This window comes from Gracilinanus agilis, chromosome 1 (genome assembly GCF_016433145.1).
Source record: "Gracilinanus agilis isolate LMUSP501 chromosome 1, AgileGrace, whole genome shotgun sequence".
Classification (NCBI taxonomy): domain Eukaryota; kingdom Metazoa; phylum Chordata; class Mammalia; order Didelphimorphia; family Didelphidae; genus Gracilinanus; species Gracilinanus agilis.
This window is the reverse complement of record NC_058130.1, coordinates 706,154,907-706,178,912: the sequence shown is the minus strand read 5'-3', so window position 1 is coordinate 706,178,912 and position 24,006 is coordinate 706,154,907. Positions and strand designations below refer to the sequence as shown.

The 24,006-nt window shown below is 38.3% G+C and overlaps 1 protein-coding gene across 1 annotated transcript in view; it reads left to right on the top strand.

The window, feature by feature from the left end:
- IQANK1 (IQ motif and ankyrin repeat containing 1) overlaps positions 1-23,223 on the top strand; it is a 47,504-nt gene extending 24,281 nt beyond the window's left edge. The window contains exons 10-15 of the mRNA XM_044684761.1: positions 1,354-1,446; positions 21,672-21,780; positions 22,000-22,093; positions 22,264-22,398; positions 22,691-22,819; positions 23,049-23,223. Of these exons, the coding sequence (XP_044540696.1) occupies positions 1,354-1,446; positions 21,672-21,780; positions 22,000-22,093; positions 22,264-22,398; positions 22,691-22,819; positions 23,049-23,223 (735 nt within the window). The remainder of the gene's footprint in view (positions 1-1,353; positions 1,447-21,671; positions 21,781-21,999; positions 22,094-22,263; positions 22,399-22,690; positions 22,820-23,048) is intronic.
- Positions 23,224-24,006: the final 783 nt, after the last annotated feature.

Genomic DNA, 24,006 nt, shown 5'->3' with positions numbered 1-24,006 from the left:
TATCATTGAATGTATTAGATTCCTCTTAGCTTCATGTCATCTGGAAAATTTAATAACTATGCTTTTCCTGGATTCAAGGCATTGATAGAAAAAAAAAGTTAATATCATAGGACTGAAAATAGACTTCTCAGACCACACTTCAAGTTGACATGAGCCCATTAATGACTACTCTTTGAATCTAGTCATTCAACCAATTCTGAATCCACATTTCTCCATTTTGTCCACCAAACTAACATGAGATAATTCATTGAATTATTTCTTAAATGTCATCTACACTATTTCTCTTATCTACCAGCCTAGCTACTCTGTTAGGAAAGGAAATGAGGTTTAATCTGGCATAATCTGCACTCATTGAACCTGATATATTCTAATTGTGTGTTTGTATGATTTTGCTTCCTTTTCTAAATGTTCTCAGACCATCCCTTTAGTAACATCTTCCAGAATTTTGCCAGGAATAGGATCAAGCTCAATGTCCTATAGTTTACAGCTCTACTCTCTTCTCTATTATTAGCATTCTCCAGGATTTTTCAAGGATCATGGACAGCACATCAGCAGTTATATCTGCCAGTTTTGTTTGTATTTTCAGTATCATGGGACAAAGTCCAATCGTTGACTTAAACTTCTTGAGGAAAATTAGGTTCTCTTTTACCATTTCACTTGTCTTAAATTTCTTCTTCTTACCAATTGTTTTTGTTTTGTTCTTTCCTAAACAAGGATTGTTTTTCTTGGAAGAGAAAACAAAAGCAAAATGAGGGTTGAATAGTTCTGCCTTCTCATTCTCATCCACCCAAAGTAGCAGTCCTTCCCAGTTTTTAATCCTCCTCTTGGTCACAAAGTAACTAAAAAGCCTGGTTTGTTGACTTTAGCATGCCTTCCCAACTCGTGTTCTTCAACTCTCTTGACATTCTTCTTATAGGATAATACTCTCCTTTTATATTTATCCTCAGTTACTTACTCTTGCTTCCATTTTTCTGTACATGTCTGTTTAGAATTTGGATTAGTTTAGTCATCAAGGTCCCATACAGTCACATTTGTTTCTCTCCTTTTTCCAGAATCATTTATGCTTGTGTCTTCCCCTCAAACTGAATCCTCCAAAGCTACCTGCCTCATTCCATGGTCCTCAGCACCCCAGCATTTCTCCAAAAACTCAAATCCTTACAACCCAAGACCTTTAAACACAAATCTAGCCTCCTACTCCTGGGGTGCATCCACCTCTAGGTCTCTCTAACCCAACATCTCCCAAATCCGATTTTCAAAACCTAGAGTCCTTAAATCTGAAGCCAGATTCTCAGCATGATCTTTCCATTGAGAGGAGGTCAAGACTCAACCAACCTTACTCTCTGTTCCCAACAGCTGCAGAGAGCCTACTGTGAACTTAACAGGAGGATCACAGAGCATGACAAATGTGAAAGGAAGAACATGGATAAAACAGAAATTACTCTGCAGGTGGGAGAGGCACCAATGCCAGAAGAGGGGGTTTTACTGTGTGAGGGACAAGTCATTACTAAGAGGTATATGGATCCCTCTAGGGCAGGGGTCAGCAACCTTTTTGGCTGTGAGAACCATAAACGCCACATTTTTTAAAATGTAATTTCGTGAGAGCCGTACAGTGCTCACAGTGCGCTCTCCTGTAACAGCGCCTGAAAAAAAATTGACTTTATGGCTCCTGCAGAAAGAGCCATATATGGCCCTCCAAAGAGCCAGATATGGCTCGAGAGCCATATGTTGCCGACCCCTGCTCTAAAGGCTTCAAGGAGTCCAGTATGAGGAGGGAGGCATAAATCATATAAAAGGGAGAGCCAGGGGGCAGCTGGATAGCTCAGTGGATTGAGAGTCAGGCCTAGAGACGGGAGGTCCTAGGTTCAAATCCAGCCTCAGACACATCCCAGCTGTGTGACCCTGGGCAAGTCACTTGACACCCATTGCCCACCCTTACCACTCTTTCACCTAGAAGCCAATACACAGAAGTTAAGGGTTTCAAAAAAAAAAGGGGGTGGGGGGAGAGCCATTTCCTAGAAGGTGTAACTGAAACAGAAAAGGCCACAGTAGAGGTCTATCATAGTGAAAGGGAGAGTCACACCAAAGAATCACAGATAATGATTTGGAGGAGACCTTAGAGGCCATCTCATCCAACCTTCTTATTTTACAGATAAGCCCAGAGAGACTAAGTGACTTGCCTGAGATTACAGCAGAGCTGGAAATCCAGGGTCTCTGTCTCTAAATCATAGGATTTGAGAATTAAAGGGGACTTCAATAGTTATCTAATGCAACTCATATTTGAAAGGAATTCCCATTATAATATATCTAACAAGTGAAGACCTCCAAGGAGGGCAAACTTACCACTTCTCCAGGCAACCCATTCTAATTTTGAATAGCACTAATTGTTAGGAAGTTTTTCATAGCAGCATGCAATGTTCTGGGTCTGTAACATTTAGGAACTTTTCCCCAATGGATCTGAATCAAGGGTCTGAATATGACAATCTCATTTCCCCAACATTGCTAATCCAAATGTGCCTTGTCAGATCCATCAATCAGTCAAGCAAACATTTATTGTTTACTATATGCCTGGCATTCTGCCTGGTGATACAAAGAAAAAACAAAGACAGTCCCTGCCCTCAAGAAGCTTGCATTCTAATAGGGGATACTTCAAGCACGAGCTACAGAGTAAAAGGAAGGCAGCATTGGAGGGAGACATTAGCTGGTCAGAAAAAGAGACAAAATGAACAGACCTAGGCCCTAATCTTGCAGCTTAGGGGTAGAACTAGATAGTTATTAGACACAAAAAGCCTGACAATAACCAGAGACAATATATAGCTGTTGTCAAAATGTATGAAATGGATTCGTTTTCTCTCACATAATGTTTTAGTTTGCCTGCCTTATTGAGGTCAATTATTCACGTAGATGCCAAGTGCTATGGGCACCCCAGGAGGGGGAAAGCTCACTATGGGCTGGAGAGGTTATGAAAGGCTACAGAAAATACATGAGACAGATGGGCCTTGGAAGATCAGGAGTTGGAGATATACAGAGGGACAAAAGAAGGGCATTTGGGCAGGAGGAACATCATGAGCTTAAGTGCAAAGCTAGGAGTGAGTCTACTGTCTGGAATGGGTTGGGGTTAGGAGAATGGGGATGAATAATCTACTTTGGTTGGAGCCAAGAGTGAGTGTTGGGGGGGCAGCTGGGTAGCTCAGTGGATTGAGAGTCAGACCTAGAGACGGGAGGTCCTAGGTTCAGATTCAACCTCAGACACTTCCCAGCTGTGTGACCCTGGGCAAGTCACTTGACCCCCATTGCCCACCCTTACCACTCTTCCACCTAGGAGCCAATACACTGAAGTTAAGGGTTTAAAAAATAAAAATAATAATAAAAAAAAAGAGTGAGTGTTGGGGAAATAGTTGGAAATAGTTGCCAAATACTTGGGGGCAGAGGGAGAGGGTACTTGAATGCTGGGCTAAGGAGTGGGCATTTTATTCTATGGTCATGGGGCACCATTGAAGTTTCTTCATGATGTAATCAGAGCCTTTCACTTTAGGAGGAATAATTGAGCAGAATATATTGTATGGGGGAAAGAGCAGAGGTGGGGAAGCTAATGAGAGGGCTGTTGTGCCAGTGTAGGTTAGCAGACCTGAAGCCTGAACTAGGTTAGAAGCTGTTGAGAATATTGAGGGATATTGGGAATATTGACTTTAAGACATTGAAAGAATTAAGATCAGCTACAGAGGATAAAATCCCAAAGAACTGAAATATTGGTGTCTATGTGGTGCTTTATTGGACCTCCCACAAAAATTCAGCCAACTTGGCCTAAGCACACCCCAGACCCCTTACCTTTTCATTTTCTTCCTCTCTGACAGTCTTTCTCCTAAACATAATCCTTCTCATGATTCAAGTTCAAAACCAGTGTCATCCTTAATTCTTCCCTCTCCACTACCTCATATATCCATTTATCATCATTTCTTTCTCTACAACATCTCTCATATATGTCCTCTACTTTCTACTTACACTGCTGTCACCCTAATTAAGGCCCTCGTCACCTCTTACCTGGACTATTGCAATGACCTTCTCACTGGATTCCCGGCCTGAAGTCTGACCGCACTCAAATCCATTTTCTGCTCAGCTACAAAGTGATTTTTCTAAAGCATAGGTCTGGCCATGTAGTTATCCTTGTCGGCCAATGTTTTAGCCCATTAATATTTTTTGGGTCTTAGTGGGCCCACTACTTTTTCTTATCATCTGTGTTCTTGATGGTGCCTTTTATAACTGCTCCTCATTCCCAAATCATCATCCCTGTTGACATGTGACAGCCTGCTTCCAGCCAGCTTATGTCTTTCAAATGCATTTCAGGTTGCCTGAATTTTAATTCCTCTGAGAATAGTCTTCCATGAATCACCGTCATATGATATCACCAGGAAAATACTGCATTTAAGAGAGTCTTTTATACCAGAAAAGCTCAGAATCACTAAGAATGCTTCACAATTTCCAATATGTGTTTCAGCATAAATTCTCGTTTGCTTCTGGTTCTAGTTCATCATCCATTGAAAGGGCCCATCCCAGAGGTGTGCAGTAATAGACCAACATATAGGGCTGCCCAGCCAACAGATTGCTAGTGACAATATGCATTTGTCTACTCATTTTTTCCTCTGTGGATTTATACCTGACCTCTTTCGAGTGGCCTTTGCATTTTATTGAGGAAACTCTAGTATTTGGAGACCTGTTAGAGTCAGCACAGTGTCATCTATAAACAGTTCCTGGAGAAACTTATCATCTAGAGGGAATCTGAACAGGTCATTCTCCATGACAATGATGAACCTCTTAGGTGAGTAACTAACATTTCACTGGTCTATGTCCTGCTTAATATTACTATTTAAGAGATTATTGAATAAACTTCAGCAATCCCATTTTTTCAGGTTTCAATTATGCGTGAATGCACACACACACATACACAGGCAACTAGTTGGCATAGTGGATAGGGTATCAGTCTGGAGTCAGGAGGACCTGGGTTCAATTTTGAAATCAGATACTTCCTAAAAGTGTGACCCTGGGCAAGTCACTTACCCCTAGTTGCCTGGAGGGATATATATATATATACATATATACATATATACATACATACATACAGTTTATCAGCAAAGAACCTTTAACACTAGATTTTGTTCTCCTGAATCATATGCTTTTTTAATCATCAGAAATAAATAACAATGGAACTCTATATTCTTTAAACTCAGTCTTATTGTCATAGAAAAGAAACTCTTTATACCTGTTTAAATTTTTAAAAATTTGTGAATGAATATATTTTATTAAAGATCTTTTATATTTTATATTATTCTATCATTGATAGGACTTATTATTATGGTGATTTTCCCCAACTATTGACTATGCATTCCTGGCATAAGTATTATTTAAGTTATAAACAATATTTGATTTGTTGTTGTAATCCATTTGTATATTTGTGTCAGTATTCTTTAACATCTCCACCAAGTTCTACTCCAGGCATCAGTGTATAATGGAAATGATCTTACATCCTAAAAGATTTTACCAGCAAAGGTAAAATTTTTTCTTTTATATTTTCTTTTAAAAATATTTCCCCATGTTTATATAATTCATTTTCTTTCCCTCCTGTATCCACTAAGCACTTCCACTAGGTTAAACAAATGTTAGCACTTATGCCTATTTTCATACTATTCATTTTTGCAATAGAGCAATCTTTTAAAACCAAAACCCCCAATCATATATCCATATAAACAAATGTTAAGTCATTTGTTTTTCTTCTGTATTTCTACTCCCACAGTTCTCTCAATGTGGATAGCATTCTTTCTCATAAATCCTTTGGGATTGTCTTATAGTAGCAAAGTCCATTACATTGGATTGTTCCACAGTGTTTCATTTTCTGTGTTTAATGTTCTCTTGGTTTTGCTCATTTCGTTCTGCATCAGTTCCTGGAGGTTCTCCCAGTTCATAAAGAAATCCTCCAGTTCATCATTCCTTATAGCACAATAGTATTTCATTACCATCATATACCACAATTTGTTCAGCTTTTCCCCAATTGAGGGATACCCCCTCATTTTCCAATTTTTTGCCACCACAAAGAGTGCAGCTATGAATATTTTTTTACAAACATTTTTCTTTATTATCTCTTTAGGATACAAACCTAGTAATGGTATAGCTAGATCAGAGGGTATGCATTCTTTTAAAGCCCTGTGGGCATAATTCCAAATTGCCTTCCAGAATGGCTGAATCAGTTCATAACTGTAGTGTATTAGTGTCCCAATTTTGCCACATCCCCTCCAACATTTATTATTTTCCTTTACTGTCATATTGGCCAATCTAGGTGTCAGGTGGCACCTCAGAATTGTTTTGATTTGCATTTCTCTATTCAGGAGGGATTTAGAAGACACAAAGGTAAATTATTTAGCAGGTTCCACCATGCTAGAAAAGGCCTTACATATGATCCTGGCAACAATGTATGTCTGCTTTCTGGAGACCAAACTAGCTAAATACAGAGAGGCTCATCACCAGTAGGTTGCCCATTAAGAGATTAATTATTTGACCATACTAAAAATGCAAAATGGCCCTCAAGCCTATGTGACTACTTTATGCTTCTGCAATGAAGGAGGCAGATGCTGCTAAAAATCACAAAGCTTTTAGCCCAGTTATAAACTTTAACTTATCTGTTGGCATTCTAAATGCGTGACCCTTGATCAAAATGAAAAAACAAAAAATAATCCCATTATAAAGAGCTATTATGGTGACAGGGACACCCATCCGTCTCAATAATGAGAATGACTTAAAATATATATAAGCAAAACTTCAAAGAAAAAAACACCTTGGTACAAACAAGTTCAACTGGAATTTCTGGAAGAAATGAAGCAAGAGTTTTAAAAGATTTTTAAATTATTTTGTTGGGTACAGTGAAGAGAGTATCAGGCCTGGAGTCAAGAAGACTATCTTGAGTTTAAATATGGCCTCATACACTTACTAGTTGTGTGAACTTGGGCAAATCACTTAACTCTGTTTGCCTTGGTTTCCTCATGTATAAAATGAGCTGGAGAAGGAAATAGCAGACCACCTCAGTGTCTTTTCCAAGAAAATCTAAATGGGATCATGAAGAGTCAGACATAACTGAAAAATAATTGAGCAGCCACAAAAATGATTTTATAAATAAAATGAGAGTATTAGAGAAATAAATTGGAAAATAAATTACTGCTAAGGATAAAGACATGGGAAAATAATTAGTAGCTTAGCACAAGTGGTATAACATTTTTTTTTAAACCCTTAACTTCTGTGTATTGACTTACAGGTGGAAGAGTGGTAAGGGTAGGCAATGGGGGTCAAGTGACTTGCCCAGGGTCACACAGCTGGGAAGTGTCTGAGGCCGAATTTGAACCTAGGACCTCCCATCTCTAGGCCTGACTCTCAATCCACTGAGCTACCCAGCTGCCCCCTAGTGGTATAACATTTTACTGAAATTATAAATCCCTTCAAAATACAATGGACCTAACAAACTCAAAACAAACCTAAACAAACTCATAAGATTTTTAAAATAGAAGAAAATATAAGATGTCATATCAAAAACAACTGATATGGACCTCAGGCACTTCCACCCTGTGTGACCCTGGACAAGTCACTTGACCCCCATTGCCTATCCTTACCACTCTTCTGCCTTGGAGCCAATACACAGTATTGACTCCAAGACAGAAGGTAAGGGTTTAAAAAAAAATAAAAAAACAAAAAACACTGATATGGGAAACAGATCAAGGAGAAACAATTTAAGAATCATTGGACTACACGAAATCCATGACCAAAAAAAGAGCCTAGATTTTAAAGAAATCATGAAAGAAAACTGCCCAGATATATTAGAACAAGAAGGAGAAGTGAAAATAGAAATAATCGCTAATCACTTCCTAAAGGAAACCTTAAAATGAAAACTCCCAGGAACACTGAAGCCAAAATCTAGCACTTCAAAATTAAAAATAAAAAATATATATTGTAAAGCACCTAGAAAGAAAAAGCTGAAGTTTTGAGTTCATCAGAATTTGACTTCCTTTTATTGTTGATTTCATTCATTTTACTGTAGTAATTGTCTTTAGTCAATAGCCAATAAACATTTACTAAGCATTTACTATGTGTGTCAGACTGCTAAGCACAAAGAACTTACAATCTAATGGGGGAAGACAATACATAAAAGGAAGCTAAAGAGGGAAGTGACTTAATATGGGGGGGCAAGAAGGGATGGGAAGAAGATAAAGAATTCCAAAATTAGTGAAGCTGTATGAAAAATGAAAAGATATCTGTGGAGATGTCTATCCTATTCTTTCTCCTTAAATGCAAGAGTTTACGGCTCCACCCTTCCAGAAGACCAAAGTTGTACAGATAAGGTGTGTGACAGGGCTAATTGGATCTTGCAATATGAGATTTCTCAATGATGAGTTTTCTGGGGGCATTGTGAATAAATCAAAGAAGTCCAAGATGAGTTCAGCCAGGATTAGGAAATTGTGTTTTGTAATTATATATATATTATTCCCCTGATTCTGTTTATTTCACACAAATCTTCCCATGTTTCTTTGAATTCCTCATATTCATAGTTTCTTACAGCTTAATAATTATTATAAATCATTACAAGACATAGATTATATTTTAATGAACAAATGGCGTAGGAACAATATTTTTTCCACACAGCCTGGGCTAATTTTTCCTTGAAAGATAATGAAACCACCCTCAAAGACTTCATTACTACAAGAGACTAAGGCTCAAACCATTAACGTAGCTTCCTGTTTACCCGATTACACAAAGAGTTTGGGGCTCCTCAAGCTTAGCATGCTTCTTCTGCCTGGCATACCTCCTTAGCAAATGTGAAATCAGGCAAGTTGCATCGACCTGAAACAATACCACATTCTTGCCAAGTATTCTTTTCATGATATTGTTAAATATACTTATTTTTGTTAAATCTTAGATGATTTGTGAGCATCACATTTTGTTTCGGTTCTAAACTATGTCAGTCTTAGAACCAAACAAGCAACAATTATAAAACTGCTTGGACTGTAAACCAGGATGTGACTCCTATAAGATAGACGGAAACAGGGCATTATTCATGGTATTCTGACCTTCTCTTGTGGCAGGAACATTTCAAAGTTATTTCTAGGACATATGTCACTGGTGTGTCAAGCTGATCCTGATGTTCCAACGCAATTCTTAATATCACCAAACTGTTAGAAAATTTTAACCCTTGATATTTCTCCCTTTTAGGCTGAGGGATGGTCAAAAAAGAAAAATTTACTGGGACATAATTTTTGGTCATAATCAGTTGTGGGTATCTCAACACAATACTTATGAAAATATTAAGAAACATAAGAACTCAAAGTAGAGATACAGAGAAACAAAAAGCCAAAGCAATATAATAATGAATATCAACATTAACTAACATCAGGTCTCTGTTTGCATTTTAGTAGCCCATCCTCAATGTCCACAAAATTTCAATTTGAATCTCAGATGTCCTGTATGGTTGGTTGATCTCCAAAAACTTTTCTTGGGCATTCAGAGTTAGGCCTTTTCTCTAATAGATTTGTTTCAGAGGTTCCAAGTTACTTGCAGAGATTCCTTAGGTGTTCCTTCTAAAATGTTTTACAAAGCAGATCTCAGTACAATTTAGGAGAACTTCTCAAATTTTGCTTCTCCAATAACTAGTTGAGATGGTAAAAACCAACCAAAACCTTGTGGTTCTTATTTTATTAACAAAAGAACTATAAGAAGAACAATAAATTAGGGATTCACAATTTACTTTAAACCAATCATACTGAAAACTTCATACACAATTATCATTTATGAGATTTTTGTAGCCAATCAATAGAATAATGAGGTAAATATACAGTGCTTATCATACCCAGTTTCTATATTAAATAATTGCCAATTCTGCTGTTTATTAGGAGATGAAAGCACCAAAATTTCTTTAAGATGCTTTTTTAGCAAATATAAAAATCCTTAACAGAACAATGAAGTTCTGGAAATTATTCACAGAAATAACACAAAGAATTCCATAAGTAAATATCATATACAATTCCAATTTCTTACTTAAACAAAACTCTTCTTTTAGGGATGGGGACAAGAAAACAATTTTTAAGAATTCAAATAGAGGGCAGCTAGGTAGCTCAGTGGATTGAGAGACAAGCTTACAGATGGGAAGTCCTGGGTTCAAGTCTAGCTTCAGTGTGACCCTGGGCAAGTCCTAGCAGTGTGACCCTGGGCAAGTGATTTAACCCCATACTTTCTGCTCTATTGCCTTGGAACCAATCCACAGTATTGATTCTAAGTCAGAAGGTAAGAGTTAAAAAAAAAAAAAGAATTCAAATACATAACTATATGATTTACAGTAAAATTTCTGAAAAATACAGGGGTCATTTCTACTTCACTACAAAGCTTGGAAAATGTCCAATTAAATGTTCTAATAACTTCTTTACCTTTAATTTCAATCCCCAGTTTACAAAGACTTTCTTGAATATTTCTGCCAACATCGCTCTGCCAATCAGAAGAATGATCTTGTTTTCTTGGCAGTTAAATCAATAGCATTCTATTGATTTTTTCTATTCTCCTGTTAAATTAATTTCTTTTAGCTTAAAATTTAAGGAGTGTCCACTCCAAACTCACTACATAGTACCTCTGATTTTATAAAAATCATTTAAAGGAACAATTTAGGGATCTACAACTTCATCTTCCAATTAATTTGCACCAGAAATTCTTTTTAACTCCTTCTCTTTCTCAATAGGAAAAGGTCTAAAACAAATCACAAAACACATAGAGGTTTTCTTTCTAAAATTCTAGCACATAGAATTCTCTAAATACAGACAAACTAAAACATGGGTTTATAAACATCAAACAATTAAGAACCTCTCAAGTCCTACTTGCCTGATTTACTGTCTCTTGGGGAAAAAAAATTTCACTGGCTGCTTCCATAGGCTATAAAATAGAGATGCAGACAGACAATACACATAGAACAAATGCAAAACTATCATTTTTAAAATTTTGGAGTCAATTTCTGAAAATCATTCAATCCAGAAACTTACAGGTGGCTTTGTTTTTAATAATTCTATTTCATCCTGATCAAAGATCTTCATTTTTGTGGTCAGTGGTTATCATGATTATTTTTATTTCCCATCATTAAAACTAAAGGATCCTTACACAGAATAATAGAGTTCTTACCTACTGACACCTCCAGGAGATCCATAAATCAAATACAGATGCCCTACCATCACATTCCTTTGGTGACTTCTTATTGCTAACTAAATTTCCCATAATCCAAGGAAAAGACCAATAGCTAAAAGGTACCGTTAACCAAAAACCAAAGCAGAACTTTGTCCTACAACCAAGAGCTCTCCCAAGAAGAGACAGGCAAAAATCTCTTCAGTCATGAGATCAACAATTTAATCTTTCAAATTTCAAAGCTCAACCAAAGATAGGAGTTTTAGGAACCAAAACTGGGGATTGGGCCATTCACTGCTATCTGCAGGGGTCCAGACTGAGTTGAAACACAAGGGACCTCTTTAGGTACCATACCTCAGCTTGATCATGGAGAGCCCAAGAAGCATCCTCTATCTGATCCTACAATCTGTCACCATTGACTGTCAACTTTAGAACCAAACAGGCAACAGTTATGTTACTCTAATAAACTAATCAGGCAAATGGCTCTGCAGCATAGATATTTATTTCCATTGAGAGTGAGAGAAGTCACACAGACGTGTGGGGGTTGGTTAAATCCTAGTCCAAGGAGGAGAAGATGACAGTTTTTATAGCATTTTAAGAAAGAGAGGAGAGAATCTTCTAGCATTGGGCAAAAAGGAGGAATTCTGTCCAGCCATAGATGTATTGTCAACCACTTGGAATGTAAACCAGGATGTGACTTCTATAAGACAGAGGGAAGAATAGCACTGTTCAGGCACTCGGACCTTTTCTTGTGGTCAGGAACATTGCCAAGGTATTTCCCGGGCATATGTCACTGCTGTATCAGGCTGACCTTGATGTTTCAAGGCAATTCTAAATATCACAAAACCATTAGACAAACTTTGATAACTGGAACCATCAGAAAGGCCTCTTCAAAACAACAGAAAGTCATCTATTTCTATGTAATTTCTGAATCAGCTATTTGTTTATAGTCACTCTGATGAATCATTAAAACAAAGCTCAACATTGATATCAACTTAAAAGAAATAAAAATGAGAAAAAGATATGACATTCAAATGAGGCAACCCTAGTCACATCAACTTAAACAAGCAGTTAAACACTGAAAAAAAAAAAAAAAGAAAATGGAAAAAAGAATGTCAGCACAGACTTCTAAGGAAGCTTAACCAGTATAAATAACTCAGTCACCATATGGAGGAGAACAAACCTGGACCCTCAGCTAGCCATACTTGCCCTCTTTGCCCAGGGAAGATATAATGCAGGCAAGGACAAAATCATTTTAGAACCCAAACTTATTTATAAAAATCTTACATAAGATGATGCTAGGTGAACATAAGCCACATTATCTCATAAAATAGTGGGAAGCTATGAAGGGAAAAACAAGTTTAAAGAAATCTTGATGAAAGACCTAACTAAGCAAACTCATCCCAAGGGCATTTAAGAATAAAGCTGAAAGGAGGGCAATGAACAAATGAATGTAAAAAGTCTAAAACATTTCTATAATAAATTTTTATTCTTAATGACATTGGACTCCCACTTCATCTGGACTCTTTATCAACCTGAAATAACTTGTACTACACCAAAGGAGCAACAATATGGGTCTTTAATAAAGGCAAGGGAATTGTAATGCAGGTCTTCCTCACAGAGGGCAAGAATGCCTGAAGAGGGGCAGAGGGGCAGGATTTAAATACACTTAAGTAGGGAGGGCAGTAGGGAGGAGTGCTTGGGAGGGGAAGCAGTGATTAACATCTGATCAGATCAAAGGATTTCAGGTGTAGTAAGTTTTCAAAGCTATCACAAAACCTGCTCCAACCATGAGGTCAGTGAGGTCAATGTAATCTTTTTTTTTTTTTTTAAACCCTTACTTTCTGTCTTGGAGTCAATACTGTGTATTGGCTCCAAGGCTGAAGAGTGGTAAGGGCTAGGCAATGGTGGTCAAGTGACTTGCCCAGGGTCACACAGCTAAGAAGTATCAGATGCCAGATTTGAACCTAGGACCTCCCAACTCTAGGCCTGGCTCTCAATCCACTGAGCTACCCAGCTTCGCCCTAGTCTCTTCTGATAATATTTAACAACTCTTAATATTACAGTCCCTGATATGCTATATGAGGAAATAGAAATCCCACTAAAGGAAACAAAGATGGAAAGAACACCTAATCTAGATAAAAACAAACACAAAGAAGGTCTCTGCTAGAAGTGACACAATTACAAGGACACTGAGGAACTCGATCTCAAAAGAGGGGAAAATGCCAGAGACTTGGGGAAAAAAAATGTTATCAAAAAAAAGTGACAGGGGCAGCTGGGTAGCTCAGTGGAGTGAGAGTCAGGCCTAGAGACTGGAGGCCCTAGGTTCAAACCCGGCCTCAGCCACTTCCCAACTGTGTGACCCTGGGCAAGTCACTTGACCCCCATTGCCCACCCTTACCACTCTTCCACCTATGAGACAATACACCGAAAGTACAAGGGTTTAAAAAAAAAAGTGACAGATTTTTCACTGGTGACTAATCTATATGCTTATTTGTAATACCTATAAAATGTTTGTGAAAATAATCAACATACCCATCACGAACATCTTTGATGAAGATATGATAAGGGAATAGGTGTGTTTTTGAAAAAATTACTCTACAGAAGATGATTATGATTTTTTTAAATCACTGAAAGTTATAGAGGATATAAGATTCCATAATACTGTCTTCTAGGTTAGATATAGCTTTCAAATAAGCTTGTTCACATGAATCTTTGATTAGTTAACTATAAAAATTATTTGGTAATATAAAATTCCACCTTAAAGATTCTTTTCCACAATTTCCCAGGTACATGTTAAAATCAAAAGATTTGTGTGAACAACCCAGAAATATCTCCTAACTGAGATTCATAATCACCCCAAAAGAGTTTGATCAAACTATCCACCCAGGAAAAACCAAGTGGGTGAACAATGACTTTTGTACATCTGTGATAGGCAGTTGGATGGGCAACTACAAATCCAATCAATTAGAAAATTTTGTGTGTATGTATGTGTATGTATATGCATGCACATTTGGGAATTGGATAGGCTCTTCCTATAAGCAATTATATGCGTCCTGAATTGAAAAGAAGGCAGAAACTGAGCTAGATTGTCTTCGGAGAGTGATATTGAACTTTTAATGTTTCAGGGAGAAATTTCTCCACAAAATAAAAATCAGATCTCTTTTTAACATCAGAATCTGCTGATATACTATGGATTTGAGTCATGGACTTCCAAAATCTCAGAAGAAAGTTGAGAGTGGTGATGAATGGAGGTTAAATGGACACAGTACAGATTAAGAAGTGCTCAAAAGAAGTAGGGTAGGGGCAGCTGGGTAGCTCAGTGGAGTGAGAGTCAGGCCTAGAGACAGGAGGTCCTAGGTTCAAATCTGGCCTCAGACACTTCCCAGCTGTGTGACCTGGGCAAGTCACTTGACCCCCATTGCCTACCCTTACCACTCTTCTGCCTTGCAGCCAATACACCGAAGTACAAGGGTTTAAAAAAAAAAAAGTAGGGTAAAGGATGTCATCAGAATAATATAAAACCAGAAAATGTGGCCCATCCTATAGGAAAGGGAAAGATAGTAGATAGATAGCCCATTGGCTCCAGTGGCATCCACAAAATGTCAGGAGACCTGGAGGAAAACCCCTTAGCGTGTTAGGTGGACCTTTTGTGGAAGATATTTTAGCAGTGGACAAGAATTGTGCAAGATGAAAGAACGAGCTGCAGTCTGTACCACCTGAGGGAATGTCCACCTTTAACAGCATCACAAATGTTTCAAAATATTGAAGTATTCATTTGTTCTTCAGTTTTCCATTTTAGACCTTGTCGGGCTTAAGGATGAAAACTATATTTGCCTCAGAGAAAGAACCAGGTAGCATTTAGTCTTTTTCTATATTTAAATAGATTATTCCTATATAACATGATGTTGATTTCCCCTTTGAAAGCTTTGGTAGAATTCACTTGTCAGTTTGTCTAGACACTGTATATTTTTATAGGACAATGCATTAATGAATGACTTAACTGTCTCCTCCCTCTAAGATTGGTCAATTTAGTTTATCCTTTTTTCCTTTTTTGTCAATTTGGATCTTTAATGTGTTTGTAGATATTCTTCAGGTTCTCAAATTTATTAGCATAAAGATGCGTAGTAATCCATGCTAATTTTCTTCATTTCTTTTTATTTTTGTGATCTTTGCTTTCATACTTCTAATTCTGATCATTTGAGTTCTCTCTTTTTCTGATTACTAAATATCCATTTATTAGTCTTCTTAAAAATAGTGCCAGTCATTGAAATTGGTGTTCTGTTTTTTATTGCATTATAAAGGTGCAAGTCGTCTTTCAGATTTTGAGTGGTCCATTTTTTACTTCATTAAGAATATCTGAAAGCTCCCAGTTGGACCTTCTATAGGCCTTAGATTTATGAATGGTTCATTTGTCAGGGACCATTCAAAGGGTGAGGAGGTCAGAAAGAGGTCAGGAAATCCAAAAAATAATGGGTTTGTTCTGGTGACTTTTCTCTGCCCAATCTGTGGGCAAATGGGGAAAAATCTGAGTTTAAAAGAAAAATTACTGAGCTTGCTGAGTCTAACTTTAGAATAATAGCAATAGTAAAAATACCAACACTATGAATAATAATAGCTAACATTTATATAGTGCCAACTGCCTAATATGTGCCAGGTGCTCTACAAATATTAGCTCATTTTATCCTCACAACAATCATAGTAGCTGCTATTGTTATCCCCATTTTATATTTGAAGAAACTGAGTCAAACAGAAATTAAGTGGCTTGCCCAAGGTAACATATCTAGCATGTTTCCAAGACTGAATTTGAATTCAGGCCTTCCAAAGTCCAGGTCCAGTGCCCTATCCACTGTACCACTTAGCTGCCTTTTAATTTGTAGTCAAGTAGAGGGAATGATAAAAGCAGTTGAGAACCTAGCACCTGCAGTTGATAGTTCCCAGAGCCAAGATTCCTGCTGGTCTTGATGTAGAGGCTCTGGTTCTTTCTGGTGCATACTAGTGCCCTAAGCCAGGATGTCAATTGAGCTCAAAGATGGACAAAGTAGTATCTGTTGCCAAGTAGTAAAACAGCTTCCGTCAGAGACTGTAAGACCAAGATCAGCAGGAGTAGTGGGAAGACATCAGTGGCTCTGCAACTCAGCAGCAATTGTGACTTGAGCTAGTTGTTTCTTCTCAAAGGTGCCTTAGTAACATGTGCTTCTTATGTGTTTTCCTCTCCTCTTGTGAACTCTATAAACATCCATCTTCTGACTGACACTGTGTGTATTTTGTGGGACAATGGGCCCCACATTTATGATAGAGACATTGCATTACTACAGTTTTTACTATGAGATTTCAATAAATGCCTTTGCATTAAGCTAATCAAGTCTTCTAGCAGACTAAAAAAATGCAAACACATTGGTGAGAAAGGTTAATAACCATATTTTTAGAAATACAGATTCACAGAGTATCTTAAACCTGGGAGTAGTCATTCCCCAGGGAACTAAACCTACAAGAATGAGTTGAGGCAGGGATGTAAGCACAACTGGTTCTCCAAAAATAAAATGTTCACACACTTTAAAGTTTAATCTACATTATTAATATTTTTCCATCACTTTCTTGAATCTAGATAATCAACAAAAGAAATTGAACTCTGATTTGTACTGTTTACTGATTTCTAAGGTACAAATAAATGCTCACACTGAAATTTTCAAGCACTATTATTATCCCCATTTTACAGATAAGGAAACTAGGCAAGCAAGTTAAATGATCTGCCCAAATTCAATCATAAAGTATCTGGTGTTACATTTGAATAGATCTTTCTGACTTCAGGAAAGAGGACCTGGGTTCAAATTTGGCCTTAGATGCTGATCCTGGGCAAATCACTTTAATGCCATTTAAACCCATACTACTCTTCTGCCTAAGAATCCATTCTAAGAAAGAAGTTAAGAGTTAAAAAACAACTATATACAATGTTCTTCAGGGAAGGGGAAAAGAATAACTATAAATTGGAAAACTATTTTATTTGCATCCAATTTATGTGTGCAGGAATTGACTAGAAATAAATTACTAACCTGCCAGGCAAAAGCCCAACTATGTGAATTTAAGAAAGCAAATTAATTTACCTAGAATATAATATTACTTTTTAAGGCTTTGTTAAAAGTAGATCATAACTAAATTTAGAACTTCTCAGAAATAAAAATACATTTGTGACTCAGGGTTACAAATGACCCTTCAGCTAATATTAAAATCTATTTCAAACTGTATATAATTGGTAAAATAAAGTATCTTTATAATAAAAAAAAAATCTCTTTTTCTGGAGATGGATAGCATTCTTTACCACAAGTCTCTCAGAATTATCCTAGATCATTGTGTTGCTGAGGGTAGCTAACTAAGTATATCACAGTTAGTCATTCCACAATATTGCTTGTCACTGTATACAATGTTTTCCTGGTTTTATTTCACTTTGCATCAGTTCATGTAGGTCTTTCCAGCTCTTTCTGAAATCATCCTGTTCATCATTTCTTGCGTGTGCTGGAGTTTTTGTTGACTTAAAAAAACAACAACTTTTGATTCAGTAGAAAAAAATACTGCCTTAAAAGCTCCCTTCTGATAAGGTGTGTCCTATGTGTTCATTAAAATTTCCCAAGAATCCTTGATAACTTTTTAATAATAGCGGTAACTTTATTCAGTGGCCCTCTGGTCATTAATATTAGATTTGTTTTAAAAAATGGAGACATCACACCAAAATTGTTTGCCAGGGTCATGTAGGAGATCCATGAAAAAGTTCAAGTTTAAGAGAGATTTCAGATATTCTGTTTGTAGATGACATTATTCTGATTGCAGGAAGCCCTAAAACACTGCAGAGCCTCTTGGAACACTCAGAACAGTTCAACTTAACTATCTACGAGGCAGGGATGGTGAGGGGGGGTGGGGGAAGAGAGAGAGAGAGAGATTTACATATATGTATGTATGTATTTACATATAATATGAATGAATAATGTCTGTCCAGATTATGACATACAGTTTGCTGAACAACACTGAAATTTGAAGTTTGTTCATTAATATATAAATCTAGGATAGACACTGTAAATTGATAACAAATTGAGCTCATAATTGAGGAGAACCAGCTGCACTGCCTCAGAGAAATTGCAATGTTCTTTTAATGACTTCAACTGTCTCCTAGAACTAAAGTTCCATCTTCTTACCATATGTATTTTTTGAAGGCTGTATGGTTACAAATCATGGAACATTTCATTCTCCAAAAAATAATAATAATAATTGTCACTCCAAAGACAACAATGGGTGTGAGCAGGCTAAACCCATAACAGATAAGGAATTAGAAAGAAAAACCAGAGTAAATGATATCTAAAAAATTCTTGATTGAAAAAGATGGGCTGGTCAAGAGGCAAGAGAGCCAGAGAGAAACCATGGACAGTCTGTGTGCATCACTGATCCTCTATTGATTAGTAAAGAGAAAATAAGAACCCCACTCTTCCTGCACATTGGGTAGATCCTTGTGCTAAGCTTAGAAGAGGATAGAAATAGGAGTAGCACAAGACGGATAGATATGAATGGGCAACAAGAGGGAATATCCCCTTCAGCTGAGAGATCCATTTTTAAAAATTTTATTTTTTTAAAATATTTTTCCATGTTTCCATGATTCATTTTCTTTCCCTTCCCTCTTCTCTCCCCACTCCCAGAACCAACAAGCAATTTCACTGGGTTGTACAAATCTTATCACTTGATACCTATTTCCACATTATTCGTTTTTACCAAAGGGTCAAAACCCCAAATCATATATCCATACAAATAAGTGATAAATGATGTTATGAAGTTTTTCTTTTGTGTTTTTTGTATTTGTCTTGTGTGTTTCTATTCCCATAGTTCTTTCTGAGAGAACCATTTGAATATGGGAAGTCACCAACAATACCAGAACAAAATCCTTAAGCTTTAACTTTGTTAATATGATTAATAAGAAATTAACTGTGACTAAGGTGTTCTAATCACACTCCCTACATAATGTAGATTAAGATCACATGAGGGGAAAGCTATATGGCTCAATGGATTGATAGCCAAGCTAGACAAAAGAAGTTCTAGGTTCAAATTTGGCATCAGACACTTTCTAGTACTGCGACCATAGGCAAGTCACTCAACCCCTATTGCCTAGCCCTTACCACTCTTCTGCCTTAAAACCAATACACAGTATTGATTCTAAGACAGAAGGTTTAAAAAAAAAATCACATGAGCTATTGTGTTGTTAGGTCAAATCATTGACTAATATCAAGATTGAAAGTCATCGTTTTGTTTTTTTTTCCTAAGACTATATTATTTAAGTTCTCTTTTCTTGTTTGGTTAAAATGGGCATTTGGGGGGTAAACACTCATTTTATTTAATTTGTTGGTTTTATTGGCATATAGTTGGGCAAAATAATTTCTTAAAATTTCCTTTATTCATTTGTTGTGAATTTCCTTTTTTTCCCCTCTTTTGAATCTTTTAATATAGTTTTCCTCTTTATTTAATCAAATTAGCTAATGATTTACCTATTGTATTGATTTCTTAAAACTAGCTTTTATTTATTTTTTAAACTAGTTCTTATTTATTAATCCATTCAAGTTAGTTTTTTTCTTTTACCACAATCTTTCCTCAATTGTAGATAATTTAGTCATACCCAATTTTCTTTCCATTTTGTTTTGCTTAGCAGTTTACCAATTTGTTTTCTAGTAATTACTAGGTTTTACTTACCTTACCTTACTTTATCTTGTTAACTACCATTTTATCTCACATTCCTTAATCTTATTCTTTATCCTGTGATCTTCTCTAATGAAAGCCTAAAGTAGAATTAAGACTTGATGAGTGTTCTTCAAATTCCTCAATTTATCCCAAATTTCTACTTCTCAAAAATCAGTCCCTGGTGGGACAGCTGGGTAGCTCAGGATTGAGAGTCAGGCCTAGAGAAAGGAGGTCCTAGGTTCAAATCTGGCATCTGACACTTCCCAGCTGTGTGACCCTGGGCAAGTCACTTGACCCTCATTGCCTACCCTTCTCACTTATCACACTCTTCTGCCTTGGAGCCAATACACAGTATTGACTCCAAAACAGAAGGTAAGGATTTAAAAAAAAATTTTTTTTAAAGCAATCCCTGGCCTTCTTTACAAGTCCAATTGCCTTCACAATTTCTTTCTCCTTATTCAACTCAAGCCTTTTTATCTTACTCCTTCTCAGACAATTTTCTTCCAGAGCATCTGATAGTAGGATCTGTCCCTATTGAATTTCATCTTATTTGATTAGGCCTAGTGTTTTACTATTTTGAGATTGTTTTGGATGCTGACTTTGTCTATGTTACTTTGCCTTTTAAGCATCATATTTCATTTGTAAATTTGATAATTGTGCCTTTGCTTAATCATTGGCAAATATGTTGAACAGCATATGGTTGAAGATATATAGCTTTAGGGCACTCCACTAGATACCTTCCAAGTTGATAGTGAACTATTGATTACTCTTTGGATTCTATCATTCAGCTAGTTCCATATTAATCTAATTATGCTCTCATCCAGCCTATTTATTTCCATAAAGATATTATTTCCATAAAGATTTTGTCATACATGTGAAGTCCAGGAATACTGTTTGCCATTTATCTCATCAACTAGTGTAAAAAAACAATCAAAAAAGAAAATTAGTCTAGCAATCTTGTTCTTGATGAAACTGCGAGATCTTGATGATCATTGCTTTCCTTTCTAAATATTCACAAACTGTCTCCTTAATAATATTCCCTAAGATTTTGCAAGAAATCAAAGGTCACATTAATCAGTCTACAGTTTGAAAGTCAGAACATTTGCCCTTTTCCAATCCTTCCCATTCTCCAGTTTCTCAAAGTTCACTGACAGTGGCTCAACAATCACATCTTCCAGTACCATGGTGTAGTTCATCTAGACCTGGCTCCAATCTAATTGTCGGCCGCTAGGTTCTCTCTCACCATCTCATTTATTTTGTGTTTCAGTTCCCTGTTGATTATATTTCTCCTTCCCAGTATGAAGATCATTCTGGTTGGCAAAGAAAACAGAAGCAAAATAAAAGCGGACTCATTCTACATTCTGTTCATTGTCTTTCCACTCCTTCCACCCCACAAGCTGTTGTCCTGTTTCTTCTCTGATCATCCTCTTTGTCCCACAGAGGATCATAGGTTATGGATATAGTCACTTCAATAAGTAAGAAGGACCATGGTTAGGGGGTTATACAGCTAGAAAGTCAACCCAGATGATAACAAGAAGTTATATTTGCAGATAATACTATGAAGGACACAGTATGAGCAGTCCCTGCAGGGGGATTCAGAATGTCAGAAGTAGTCATATTGGGGAATTCATTGTGCAACCATTTTAACTTGAGCGTAACAGAAAGTTATGATGGATGACTAGGTATTTGGTAGGAGAATAGGCCGCCAGGGTTAGGGATTACCGAGTCAAGGAAGTTTCAGGGCTAGGAATCATAGATATCACAAATCTTAGGCCATCAAAGATGCTGAGGCTGTGGTGGATGAGATGCGGCTAGCAGCAGAGAAGGCAGAAGAGAAGCTGGCCCTGGCTCGTCTGGAGCTGAGAGAGCAGACTCAGCAGGGTAGGTACCCGAGCTTTAGGGTCTGTGAGCCTTAGACACTTGGAGATCAGGCCCCTGGCTGAGCTGGCCCTTTGGCTTCCCCACTGACCCCAGCAGGATGGACTTGGTGGGGTGGGGCAGAGAGGGAATCTGAGGCCTTTGGAGAGAATGATGGCTTTGGGGGGGGGGGGAACAGGGCTTGAATGCCAATGCCTTTGGGTCTCCAAATCATTCCCACAGGGGAGGAAGAACTGCCAGGGCTGAAGTGTTCAGTGGCTGAACTCCATGATGTTTTGCTCAAGGATGTGGGTGATCGGATCAAGGCTGATGGTCGGTCAGTGCAGAGGGGACAATGAACCTTGGGTATTGTGATGATGAGAAGGGTGTGAGGTGTTGGGAAGTTATTTTAACTGAAAGAAGGTTAGTATGACTCAGTGAAAGGGGATGGAGAGCAAGGTTAAAGGCCCATCAAAGTCACAGATGTGTTGTCAATGGCCTCCCCAGGTGGCCTCTGGTTATTGATCCCTCAGGTCAGGCAGCCACATTCCTTCGCTACCAGGATACCAACTACCTGGACACCCTCAACCCAGCCCACTTGCAGCCTCAAAGTCTTCGCCTGGCACTGCTTGGGGCCATCAGGTATGGGGAAAGGAAGCCCAAGTCCATCTCTCTTCATACATGTATGCCCACACATAAGCCTCTTCTAAGGCTTGAATAATCCCTTTCCCACTTTGAGTCTGGCCTCATCCCAACAACCAGACCCTTCTTGTTTTTTTGGCATTCATCCTGATATCCCTCCTTAATGGATACCCTATTCCCTCTTCATCTCTTCTCTTTCCTCCTGACACTGGACCTCCTAAGCAGATAGGCCCCAGGGTGAGGTGTAGAGGAGACCCCCATGACATGCCCCAACTCTGGTGCTGGCACCTAGGTATGGAAAACCCCTGGTGTTTGATATGCGTGAGATTGACATGTTTGAGACCGTGAAAAAGGAGCTAAATTATATCCAGCGTAACCTGGCTGAGGACCTTCTCTCCAAGAAACTGCTAGAAAATGACAGGTACAGAGGAAAAGGAGACTTGGGGAGGCTGTGATGGGGAACCAAAGGGGGCAGTCCTTCCGTAGATGCTTGCCTATGCTGGTAACCTCCCTTCCTGACCCTGCTGGCCCCAGCAGCTCCCTAACCCAACTGACCATCCTTGTCCTCACTGATCCCTTTTTGACCCCAATGACACCACTTCCCCCCTCTCCGCTGACTATCCCTGACCCCACTGACCCCTTACCTCCAGATTCTTGGCCCTACTTCGCCCAGAGGATGGTCCTGAGTATGACCGTACCCAGTTCCAGATCTCTAGGATCATTCACTTCAAGCTCTTCTTCCTGACAAAGGCCCGAATACCACCAGAGTCCCAGCTGGAGGCCCTACTTCCCATCCAGGTGCTACTGCCCCGGGAACGATTCTAGGCAACTTGGCAACAAGAAGGGGCAGGGTGGTACTGGACAATAAACTGTGTGTGCAGGCCTTGGGCCCCATCCATGGCTGGGACTGGGGGGAAGAGGAGAGTCACAGTAAGGAGAAGGATGGAAGATGCATGTATCTGGATTAGGATGTGTGTGATGGGGGAAAGTGTGTGTGTGTGTGTGTGTGTGTGTGTGTGTGTGTGATACTATGTGTATATGTCTGTGACAGAATGGAGCAGGGGAGCATGGTGTCACAGCCTATTCCTGAGTTTATTTTGGGAAGAGAGGGCATTGCATTTGTGTCAGTGTCCAAAGCTTTTTTGGGTATATCTATTTGGTGGGGCAGGAGGCAGAGGACACTGTGTATATGTGATAGATTATTGGCAGCTCACTTACCTTGCCCACTGCCCCCATGGATCTCAGTTACAAGGATCAAGTCAAGGTATTTTCCCTCTTGGTTTCCTGCCCTGGGAAATCCTCACCCAGCTACTAGGTGGCAAGAAGATGATGGTAGCCTTAAGAATCTTTTCTAATTTGACTGTTGAGTAAAGTCAAAGGAACAGAGCTACAGACCCTACCATGACTCACAGACAGCCCTAGGTCAGAGACCCCACCCCTGATTTCTCTATCCCTTCCACCCAACCCATAGTTCTGGTAGCACCAGGATAAATCAATCACACATGTAGAGCTTTGGGTTACGAGCTTCTCCAGGATGCCAGAAGTGGTCACAGCAACAATCTAACTTGTTTCTGAGGGCAGGAATATGGAACGTTTCATTGCTGATCC